The sequence below is a fragment of the Antennarius striatus genome, chromosome 10, assembly GCF_040054535.1.
Source record: "Antennarius striatus isolate MH-2024 chromosome 10, ASM4005453v1, whole genome shotgun sequence".
NCBI lineage: Eukaryota > Metazoa > Chordata > Actinopteri > Lophiiformes > Antennariidae > Antennarius > Antennarius striatus.
The window spans coordinates 12,007,357-12,018,625 of NC_090785.1; the positions used below are offsets into that span (position 1 = coordinate 12,007,357).

Here is an 11,269-nt window from a genome sequence, read left to right on the forward strand (position 1 = left end):
TTATTATTATTATTATTATTATTATTATTATTATTATTATTATTATTATTATTATTATTATTATTATTATTATTATTCACAATCACTCACATGTGTGAATCATAATAATAATAGTAATAATAATAATACAGTAATATAAATTAGCATATTTATTTGGTTACGTAGGGTGCGATTTTAATTTCCACATCCCCTTGCTGATTACCTTACCACATAAAAATAACAAAGTTGAAATTACGTGAAGTATAAAAACATATTTTCTATGTTTAACGCCTAGTGCTCGCAACGCGATTAATTTGAGGGGTTGTGCTGAACGTGCCACTTTGGTTGTCGTCTTAACGTAGTTTGTCCTCCCGTGCTCGCCGTCTTACATTGGTAACTTCCGTATGACGTACTTCCGTTGTAGATCAACGCGTCCATTCACCCCGTGGCTTTGAAATTTCAACAGGAGACGGACGAGCAAGGCTCAGTAAACCACTTTCCAACATGTTTAAATTGGAGGGACTCGGACCAAAATTGGATCCGGAGGAGATGAAGAAGAAAATGCGACAAGATGTCATTTCGTCTGTACGAAACTTTCTAATTTACGTCGTTCTTCTGAGAGCCAGTGAGTACAGCTAGCTGACATTGACAGTGAAAAGCTTAATGCACATTGTTGTTACAGCATTAGTAACTGGTCTGCAGTGGTATGTAAATGTAGTTTGGTCACGTATGTCCATGCGTCACCAGAAGGTCAAAATGTCACCTTTTACAAGGTAATAAAGTTACAATACCATTAAAGCACCATTGTAATCAAAAATATAGTGGAAAAAGGAAATAAAAAAACCCTCAATTGTTGCTGTATGAGATGAGATGAGTATGAGATGTCAAATACTGTACATATTAATAGAAAGAAATACAAATATCTCATTGGACATTACTGCAGTATACAATGTTTTACACATTTGGTAATCACTGTTTCCTAACAGCAGTAGTTACAGAAGTTACTGTCCCCATCATGGACTGGCCAACTTGCAGGTGTAATCATGTGGGATGTTTGTCATAGATTTTTAAAATTATTTAAAAATCTCATCCACAAGTTGACATGACTGTATTAAAACAGAATGTGTTTTTTTAAAATATATTTTATTAAATTATGGTGTGGTTTTAAATGACTTTCATACTCCAGTTTATATACACATAAAAATCAAGGCGGATACAACTCTGAGAGCCTATTCATGTTCCAAATACAATGAGCTCTTGTCTGTGTTAACAGCTCCATATGTGTTAAAGAAGCTGGACAGTATATGAATGGAGCAGCTGACCACTTCCTTCAGCACCCCCTGAGAGATTACTTTACCAGGAACACTGGAACACCATCTGTAAACAGCAAGGGACAGTACAAGAGGACTGCTGTCCACCTCCCACTGCGCCTCAAGACACATCTTTTTTTTTTTTTAAGTTTTTGTTTCTTGTTAAACATATTGCAGTCATTGTTGAATGCACAGATTGATAGTGTCCATGTCTGCTGTGTTCACCCAGTGAAAAGAAATTGTTTTTTGTGTTCATTTGTTATACATGGCACATCTGCTCAGTCCTGCAAAGATTAAATGGAAAATGACAAAAATGTACTCTTCTATAATTACTTTATTAAATGTCTAAGAAATAGAGAACAATAAACAAATGCAAAGCCCTTTTTTTCTGTTATCATTGATACTTATCCATTTAAATCTGAACTTTGAAAAACTCAAATTTAAGACTGGTCTTCAAATGCATCTTTTTCATTTGAGTTATGCAGTGTTAAAAGCAAGCTTCTATTTTCAGGATTTAATTTCCTCAGGGAAAATATTGTTAGCATTGTGTTCTGAAGTTGATGCATGTTGTGATGGTTCTATTAAACGTATATTTTGTTTATAAAAACCCGTGAACTTACAAACCATCTGCACAGAATGGGAGTCTTTCATAGTAGAGTGTTTTAGAAACAAATGCTTTATTTTTCATTTAAATTCTCTTTTTTTTTGTTCATTTTAACTTCTGTATATTTTTAAAACTGGTTGCATGTTAAGGTACTATAATTAATAGTGCTGGTGATAAGCTAACTTATTGATCGTTGTATTCTCCAATTGTGTCATCTAAGCCATTAATGGTACTTACACAGATTCTTTTAGTTAAATCTTGAAATAGGGTTGTTTTTTTTATAAAACACTACCCAGAAAAATCTACACATACACACATTTGTTTATTTCAAACCCTTGAATGTAGAGAAAAGATGTTGCCAATCACAAATATACTTACAATTTGAATCAACACTACTCAACATTTCATCAATTTTTTGTCCAATGCTAAAATACAGTAAAGTAAATGTGACCCAGATTTTGCAAAAGTAGTTTGAGATGGACCCACTACTATCTGTACTTTTCTAGTCTTTGTACTTTTCCTCGTTTAGAGTTTTTTTTTCCATTAGTCTGTCTAGTTGTGTAATATATGTCCTGTAGTGTCAATGTTATTACATCACACTTTAAAGCAGTGATGTATTGTTCTCTTTCTGTGTTTATTTACCCTGTTTTGTTTTCGGGGGGGGGGGGTTGCATCTATATCTGCTGTGCTTGTCTATGGAATTGCAAGTATATGAGCAATTCATACACGCAAATTCATCCGGGATTAATAAAGTATCTATCCATCCATTCATCTACCCCTCCATCCAGCTGTACCGTAGATGCACTCCCTCCTGGCGACCGCCAGGAGGCGGTGAACACTGAGGAGTGTTATGGAAGCGTTGACTCGAAAGGAGACGATGCGTGATCGCGAACCAGTACAATGAATAATAGCGATGATCAAAGCTAATATATTTGAGTTTTAGATGTACAGTTGCGTGGATATCGAGGCCACACGCAGACATGTAGCCTGAGACCAGGACACATCTTCACGTGTTCTAGTTGGACTCGACCCGCCCATACTCCCGAGCATCTCCCAAGAAAACCGGCTCCTACTGACTATCACCCGCTCACACATCAGACCTACCGGAGGTAGGCTTCTCCAAAGGTCAGACCGACCAGCCTGTTGGCGATTTCAGCCGTGGAGATACGAAAAACTCGAGCAGATATTCCCGAGCAGTGAGAATGTCTCCTACCCGCTTTGTGTGACGGTACTGCCGGCAGGACCCCTGATGTTACAAAATACTATCAGCAATATTAAAGAACAACAAATCAACCGCCTGCTATGGATTTCCCAGGTCATTTCCAGCATATTTTCAAGGAGCTCAACCACCAGCGCCGCCATGCTCAAATGTGTGACTGTGTGGTGGTGGTTGGAGGCCAGAGCTTCCAGGCTCACCGCTCCATCCTGGCTGCATGCAGCTCCCACTTCAGGGCTCTCCTGATCTCCAGCGATAGTAGTGAAAAGGTTGGAGCTGACATAGGTGTAGTTCCTGGTGTGATAAAGTTAGATCCAGAGGTGGTGACCCCAGAGGCCTTTTCCACCCTCCTTGACATGATTTACACCTCTACTCTTTCATTGGGGGCTTCCAATGTGATGGATGTACTGCTGGCAGCATCAAACTTGCATCTCAATACTGTTGTCAAGGCTTGCAAGCTCCACTTGTCCAGGAAGAACTTCCCTTCATCACCACCTAAAGGCTGGAGATCAGTACACCAGCAGCAGCCATGTTCCCAGGCAGAGAGGCTGGTTACATCCGGCATGAACGAGAAAATCAATGAAGAAGAAGCAGGAGGGGAGGTTAGCCAGTCTGTTGGGTTTGAAGACCAAGGTATGAGTAGGAATGTAGTAGGGGAGCACAGCGATCCATTTGTGAGGCACAAGAGAAAGTCACAGGAGGATTTGCTCAGCAGCGGGAAGAGGTCCTGCAGGCCGCTCGAGGGAAACTTTAGAGAGTGTTTGCCGACTATAACCAGAAGCGCCGTCAATACAGAGGAGCAGGGAGAGGAACTCCTGTCTCCAGACTGCCTGAGAACAACTGAAAGACTCTGGGACAGCCGAGCTGAGGAGGAGAAATACGAAGCAACAAAGGGAGAGTTGGAGGAGTTCCAGCTGCCTAGTCAGTCAGACTGCAGCACAGGAGGTGTAATTGTGTGTGAGAAGAGTGGATGCACAGGAGAAAACACTGTGGTCAAAGTGAAGGTGGGGGAGGAAGGAGAAGGTTCTGACGATGAGCAGAAGATCCCCATCATCGAGGTGAAAAAGGAAAATCAGAACTCCCCAGATTTTGACATGGAACAAAATAGTTTTCCTCTATCTCCACCGCAAGTTCACACGGACAATTTGCACATGCCAGGACATGATGAAAAAATAGCCAGCGCCTGTCTGACAAACAGTGATGCTAGAACTTTACAATCTCATTTGTGTGCAGATCTCCAAACTGATTCACAAAGAGAGGGTGGCGGTTTGGACCAGGAGTCGGTGGACACAGGTGAAGGCCTGGACAGTCTGTCAGAGTTGACCTTCTCCTGTCTCCTCAATCCTAGTAGTGAAATAGGAGCTCTGGAAGAAGAGGACAGTCTAGCCAGTCTCACTGATGCTGCTAATGCCGCCGCTGCCGCTGCAGCTGCTAGCAGCGGTGGACCTGCAGGTGACGGGGGTGAGCAGAGTCAAAACTCGGAGGTCCAGTCCTCTGACTCCTCTTCTCTTCTCTTTCCAGTGCCACAGCAGCTTCTCCCAACTCAGGTCTCTGGTTTCAGTGACACACTAATCCTCCATCCCACCCATAGTCCCCTGGCAGGGTTTCTGAGTGGCATCCGACCAAGCCTCTGTCTGAGACCCTCTCTCATCAAACCATCCAGGGCAGGAAAAAGTTCAGCTGCAACGACCTTCCGTCGCATTGCCCCCAAAGTGTCACCTGGATCAGAAACTGATGCAGATCATTGTTCTGCAGGAGACGCTTCTGATAAGCCACTTCTCACCAGAGCTTCGGAGGATGTTCTGTCCAAGTGCAAGAAGGCAGCGGCTGAAGACCTTGTGCTGCTGGTGGAAGGGGAGAAGAAATATGCCTGTAAAATCTGCTGTAAGACCTTCTTCAACCTGACGGATTGCAAGAAGCACATCCGCATCCACACAGGCGAAAAGCCCTATCCATGTCCAAAGTGTGGCAAATGCTTCAGCCAGTCCTCCCATTTATACAAGCACTCAAAGAACACCTGTTTAAACTGGAAGGATGATCAGTCATTCCCAGACACCCTGCCCTGACAAGGATGTTGTTTCTTCTTTTGGCTTCTTTTTAAACATTGCACTCTGGAAGCATGTCAAGATGAACATTGAGAAACTATTTATTACTCCTTGCACTTTGTTTTTATGCTACTGTTACACAAAATCAAAGGCAATTAGCTGATGTAACTTAAGTATTTTCAACGATGATGCGATTTTTTTCTTTTCTGTTTAATGAAGACTTAATGAACTCAAACTGATGTGAATGCATTGAAAATATTCCCATAAAATGACATGTTTTTTGACTACTTTAAATAAATGATGAACTCAGTAATTTACATTGATTTTAAATTTGTTATGAAAAACAGGGATTTATGAAAAAGACATAAAATATTGCACGAAAACTAAGCTGTCCAGTGTGATACTTCAGAAAAATCTAATTTCACACTCAAGTGCACAATTTTTTACAGTCCTAGACTACAGAGGAATTAACATATTTAATCTTGGAAGAAAATGATAAAAGGTAAAAAATAATCATGCACATTGTGTTTTCATGAGAAGTATGGTCGATGACTGTTGATTGTTTTTCTAATTGTCTAAACCTTGGATTGAATATATTGTGTATGTAATCTCATCCATGCAGCACCGAAGTTCAGCACAGTAGTTCAGTTCCAGGGGCTAGAAGCTGAGTTCACTCGGCATGTGTGTGCCCTGTAAACCCGCCAGTAGGTTTCGAGCTGCCAAAACTGCCATGGCTCCTCTTGTTGAGAAAGTGGCACTACCAATGTGTGGCAACACCACTGCACAAGACAAGACAATAAAGACAGAATTTAAAAAAGATGCGAAGAAAGTATTCAATGGGTCCACTGGGGTAGAACATGTCTACTTTTTTGTATATTCTATATACTCACCGCAGTTTGTAAGTGTGAGGAGGGGGTGGTTTGTTGGGAGGGGCTCAGGTGATGTAACATCCAGTCCAGCTGCTGCTATCTTACCACTGGACAAAACCTCGTACAGATCCTCCTGGTTTACCACAGCTCCTCTAAAACCAATAATTCACCTCATCTTCATTATTGTGTGCTCTTTTCAAACATGGCAATAGACAAATGACAACTGTTTAAACCAAAATCAATGTGTTTCACTCAACACGCACTCTGGTATGCAGTGTTTTGGAAGTCTACCTGCTAGAATTGATGAAGACTGCTGTGTTTTTCATCTTGCTGAAAAAGGCTTTGTCACACATCCCTTGGGTTTCTGGAGTTAGGGGGCAAGTAACAATTACGAAGTCGCTGTCAGACGCGAGTGTGTCCAGGGGTACTGTTCAACAAAGGAAAGAACAATGAAGGAAACAGGAGAAGAGGAAGCACATAATATACAGCACAATTTTTTTTTAAATTTTCATTACATTTTAATTACATCTTATCATTTTCCTCATTGTTCATTCTCTGTCATGTTCACTCCATCACCTTACCAAACTCTCCATTCACCTCAGCAGCCTGGGCCTTCACTGTTCGTCCAGAGTAGAGCAGCCTTTTCACGCCAAAGGGCATGAGCCTCTGAGCGATGGCAAAACCTGAACTCAAACACAGCATGTTAATCTACAAAGAACAAGCTGAGACCTTACTGAGAAAACAGGCATGAAAACTTACTCCTGTTTCTGTGTCAATAACAACTCTAGTTAATTGCATACAGGAGAAAACAAATCTCATTCATTCATTCATCTTCCGAGCCGCTTTATCCACAGTAGCGGGTCAATAAATCTCTAAAATTGAAATTAAATCTACAGATGGACGGAACCCAGTCCTAAACAACCCTTAGTTGTTTTTGCGGTAGGGAGAGTAAGAAAGTTCAATGTGCTATTGATATGATGACACAGTCATCTAGTCATAAAATATAATGATGAAGTTGCAGCACTAAAGTAAATGATTAACAGTAATTTTTACCAATGCGACCCAGTCCAATGATCCCCACTGTGCTGCCGGTCAAACCATAACCACACATCCAAAGACTCCCACCATGTTCACCTCTGAAAAAGAAAATGACCACATGAAGATAATGACTTGTACTGATGGTTAAATTTTAAAAGACAATCCTAACAGACATTGCTTTGGGTCGGGGTGTTGAGACTAACTTTTTGACCATCTCCACTCCCTCTGGTATCCTCCGAGATGTGGCCAGCAGCAGCGCTATGGTCAGTTCTGCTGTTGCATCAGTCAAGATATCTGGAGTGTGTCCAACACGTATACCACTGTTGACAACGGCAATGTGACTTAGACAATGTGACACAAGTCCCTCATTGATTTTTGATCTTTGCTACCTACCGTTTTTTAATTTCTACAAGATCCAAATGGTCAAATCCCACAGAAAAGCAGCTAATCATTTTCAAATTTGGACCTGAAATCACAGACACCAGTTGAGACATAAGCACATTTGATCAACAGATTTTGGTTGTTGATTTGTTTTGAAAATGGATTAATTAGTTGAAAACTAGAAAATAATAAGGAACATGTATCATCCCTGGCTGTGTGGATTTGGTGATCAACAGAGTCGTATATTTAAAAATTACACTGTTGCCAAAAATATTCACATCCATGCAAGTTCTCATTTGTAACTTTTTTCAAACAATGGGTCAAAGTCAAGTTGTTTTTGAGCTATAATTCAGATTGTTTCTGTCATTTATTTTTTTGTCTCTCTACTACCATCTGTGATATAGGCATAAAAAAGTCCTAAAATTTCTTAATATATGACAACAGTATCGAGGGATCTCAACAAAACATGACAACTTAAAGTAGTGGTTAATAGACCCATTCTGCCCTTTCAGAATGGGCCTTGTGATGAGCATGTGACACTGCAGGCAGTGGTATTCTTGAGAAAGACTCACTGACACAACTTCAAACTCTGTGCTTCCTTGGAATGACAACAATAAAGTTACCATCATGTAGTTACATTATTTAGCAATGCAAGAATCTACATATAATTTTCATGCAAAAGAGGACAAACAATCAACTGAGCTACTGCTAACACGTTCTAATTGAGCATCGAGATAAGGAGGATTAGCTGCAGCTTGTTCTGCAGAGGAATCACACAGGGGTCCTAGAAGAGGTCCAGCAAGTCAACCTTCCCTCCTCACTGAGATCTAAACAGTTATACACCTATAAATATGGGATTCACATTTTAAGCCAAATGGGAAAGTTTAGTTTTTGGTTTTATTATATAGAGAATCATTTTGTGCCTTTTTTTTTTTTTTACAGTATTTCCAATATATTTTTCGCGTAACAAACCTTCAACAACATGTTTTTAGACATTTATTTACTTTGTTCCATGGTGCTTTGGTAAAAATATGACATTATTAATAAACTCAAACAGGCTAAAACACAGTCCCTGAAAAGCAAACATGAAAAGCAAAGAGCAACAAGCCCTTTTTTCTCAAAATCTGTATTGTAGACAAACTCTTTTGGTCCATAATAGCCCCAAAGGAAAACTTAATAAAGTTTTCTTTACACCTAAACTCAGCCTGACATCCACAGATGGAAGAACAAATGTAAAAAAAAAAACCCCATGTATCTCAAATCCCACGCAAACATGGAGTCTCATGTATCATCCCTTAGATTTCAGTGGCAAAATGCCACACATAACTACAGAACCATACCTGCCAGCAGTTTAGCTTCATTTGAAACTGGTTACTTTTCTGACCACAAAGAGATTCTATACGAAATCATCTGCAAGGAAAAGGAGATCTGAATACAGGTTGAAAACTAATTTGAGCTATATTAAAACTTGATTCATTTTCTGACATAGGCTCCAGCTCCCCATGACTCGCTACGGCGGATAAAGCAGCAGAAAATGAATGAATGCCCTGACTTCGGCCGGATTCGGCCTGCAAATAAATTATCTACGGCCCCCCTGGATGTTATTACTGATATTATAAGAACCGGACTGCAGGCCCCAGCTACCTGCTGGTGTTTTGCACGCACCAACATTACATTGAAACGGTAACCCATGAAGTCACCTTGGCCTCATTATTCATCACCCATCAGAGGAAAAGTTAACTTTCAGCTACCCCCCTCCTCAAAAATGGCTAAGCGGAAGGTGGACGCTTAGACCAAGGGATTTCAAGCCAGGTGGGAGTCAGAGGTAATGTTCAGGGAGGTGAAGGGAAAACCTGTGTGTCTTCTGTGTGGACAAAGTTTGGCTGTAACAAAAGAATATAGTTTAAGAAGGCACCATGAAACGTCTCAGAAACACACAAAGACGTGATTTTTCTTAGAAGTGTTAGGTAAACGGACTTTTATCCCGAAGTCCACCCAGAGCAGTTGTGCGTGGAAGGAAGTCCATTTTTGTCTTTTTACCTGTTGAAAAATGTTTTCACTCGAAATTACTGACGGATCCATAAGAATATATTGCTTTATTCATTTAATCATTCAATAATATACACTCTTGGTTAAATAGGTTATATGCAATCGTTTCAATGTGTTTTAATAAACATTGAACCAGTCCGACCCTCAGTTTGAAACAAATTTGTTTTTTCAACCTTTGTGTATTTGACTTTGACATCCCTGCTCTGCAGTGATGAAAAATAGCAGTTGAAATTTACAGCATTCTTTGTATTAAAAACAAAATCTTTTGTTTTTGTGCTCATGTTTTTTGTAATCACTTCTTATTTTTTTGAAAATTGGAACATTTGCCAATCGGACACAGGAGTGATCAGTACCTGCAGCGTCCAGAACAGCAGAATCGATTATGTCATATGGGACACACAGAATCCCATCAACCCCATCCACGCGTTTCAGAAGCTCTGCCTTCGTTAAGGTATCGTCTGAGTCGCACATAGACACCTCACACCTGTTTTCACGGACACAAGAGAACATTTTAAAAAAAAACATGCGACAGCCTGCAATGTGGCAGAGAGGCTAATTAATAGACTAAAGTACCAGTGAGCTCATTTACAAATTTGTTTAAGTAGTTTGAGTCATTTGAAAATAAAAATCTACAACATTCAAACATTCTTCTCCTTGTCTCTAAAAAAAAGATGTTCCTATAGTAACGTTATAAACTGGTTCCCCATATGTCTGCGGGAATTGAGAAAATGTTTCGTGGCTGCGAAATGAAACCAGAACAATTCCGCGGTTTTTTGATTTATCCAGTGAGGATTACCGTGACAGTCTACACAAACAACGTGATGACGTCTACATAATCGACAGTGGATTATTAAAAATCGATCTGATCCTTACACTCCAGACGCCGTCAGGATCTCCAGTCCCTCCTGTGGGAGACGTTTCGTTACGAAAACTTTCATGATTTTGCCCCAGTCGTTTATCCGGGTACGACGGTTCTAATGAAACATCACGGGACTTCCACGCAGGCTTTGAAGACCAAGACGTCCAATGCTGAGTCATTCGGCGTAACCCGGCCTCTAAAACCTACTCAAAATGCACCGTCACTGAAGCCACGCCCATTCAAACTGCCCCCACTCTTACCCTCACCCCCCAGACCCGACTAGAGACAAGACAATTCTTTCAGAATTCAGCAAGTCACAAGGTTTGTTGAACAGGCAACATGAAGTAAATTTTTATTTATTTAGTTGGGGGTTTTTTTTGGATATGTTATTACAACAGACTTCACATCTTCATCACATTTGAACATCAACAACATCTGAAAAACAAACGGCAGAGGGGTAGAAACCATTTGGCTTGTGAAATTCCCATCCCAAATCATATCCTCTGCAGAGGATTCATTCAGTGGCATAAGATCTCACCGAGAGGAAGTTCGATCATCGAAGAGTCTATACCAGGGATGTCAGGGGGCCAAAAAACCAGATTTGCGCCGAGTTCCAGTTAAATGTATATTAAAATATAAAATGTACTATTGAAAATACTGCACATAGCCTCTGGAACCAAGAGTTTCTAAACCAATAATACAGAAATATTTTCTGAAGGATCTGTCAGTAATTTCAAGTGAAAACATTTTTTAACAGGCACACAGACAAAAAGAAACTTCTTTAAAAGAAAAATCACATCTTGTGTGTTTCTGAGACGTTTCATGGTGCCTTCTTAAACTATATTATTTTGTTACAGCCAAACTTTGTCCACACAGAAGACACACAGGTTTGCCATTTACCTCCCCGAACTTGTCCTCT

General features: G+C 40.3%; 3 protein-coding genes across 4 annotated transcripts; 2 read left to right on the forward strand and 1 right to left on the reverse strand.

The window, feature by feature from the left end:
- The first annotated feature begins 403 nt into the window (after positions 1-403).
- On the forward strand, positions 404-1,619 carry tomm5 (translocase of outer mitochondrial membrane 5 homolog (yeast)). The gene is made up of 2 exons (XM_068326521.1): positions 404-604; positions 1,253-1,619. The coding sequence occupies exons 1-2, from the start codon at positions 484-486 to the stop codon at positions 1,285-1,287; spliced, it is 156 nt and encodes a 51-aa protein (XP_068182622.1). The 5' UTR covers positions 404-483; the 3' UTR covers positions 1,288-1,619.
- A 199-nt stretch (positions 1,620-1,818) lies between these two features.
- On the forward strand, positions 1,819-5,457 carry LOC137603260 (zinc finger and BTB domain-containing protein 5-like). The gene has a single exon (XM_068326518.1). The coding sequence runs from the start codon at positions 3,196-3,198 to the stop codon at positions 5,173-5,175; it is 1,980 nt and encodes a 659-aa protein (XP_068182619.1). The 5' UTR covers positions 1,819-3,195; the 3' UTR covers positions 5,176-5,457.
- Positions 5,458-5,603: 146 nt separating this feature from the next.
- Positions 5,604-10,546, reverse strand: grhpra (glyoxylate reductase/hydroxypyruvate reductase a). 2 transcript variants are annotated; one of them, XM_068326519.1, is made up of 10 exons: positions 10,365-10,546; positions 9,845-9,975; positions 9,420-9,482; positions 7,455-7,527; positions 7,265-7,381; positions 7,077-7,159; positions 6,605-6,706; positions 6,315-6,450; positions 6,045-6,175; positions 5,604-5,933 (listed from the first exon to the last, which is right to left on the reverse strand). In XM_068326519.1, exons 1-10 carry the CDS (start codon positions 10,427-10,429, stop codon positions 5,812-5,814), a joined length of 1,023 nt encoding a protein of 340 aa, XP_068182620.1. In that variant the 5' UTR covers positions 10,430-10,546; the 3' UTR covers positions 5,604-5,811. The 2 variants fall into 2 exon arrangements, with proteins under 2 accessions (XP_068182620.1, XP_068182621.1); XM_068326520.1 differs by lacking the exon at positions 9,420-9,482 and having other exon boundaries at positions 10,365-10,544.
- Between the last annotated feature and the right edge of the window lie 723 nt (positions 10,547-11,269).

Excerpts from the sequence above, each read along its gene's own strand:
- tomm5 (XM_068326521.1), top strand. The coding sequence starts at position 484 with ATGTTTAAATTGGAGGGACTCGGACCAAAATTGGATCCGGAGGAGATG. Across the intron at positions 605-1,252 it reads CGTCGTTCTTCTGAGAGCCA|CTCCATATGTGTTAAAGAAG; the intron begins GTGAGTACAGCT and ends CTGTGTTAACAG.
- LOC137603260 (XM_068326518.1), top strand. The coding sequence starts at position 3,196 with ATGGATTTCCCAGGTCATTTCCAGCATATTTTCAAGGAGCTCAACCAC.
- grhpra (XM_068326519.1), bottom strand. The coding sequence starts at position 10,429 with ATGAAAGTTTTCGTAACGAAACGTCTCCCACAGGAGGGACTGGAGATC. Across the intron at positions 7,528-9,419 it reads GGGTGGACTTCGGGATAAAA|GTCCAAATTTGAAAATGATT; the intron begins GTCCGTTTACCT and ends CTGTGATTTCAG. Across the intron at positions 5,934-6,044 it reads CCTCACACTTACAAACTGCG|TGGTGTTGCCACACATTGGT; the intron begins GTGAGTATATAG and ends TGTCTTGTGCAG.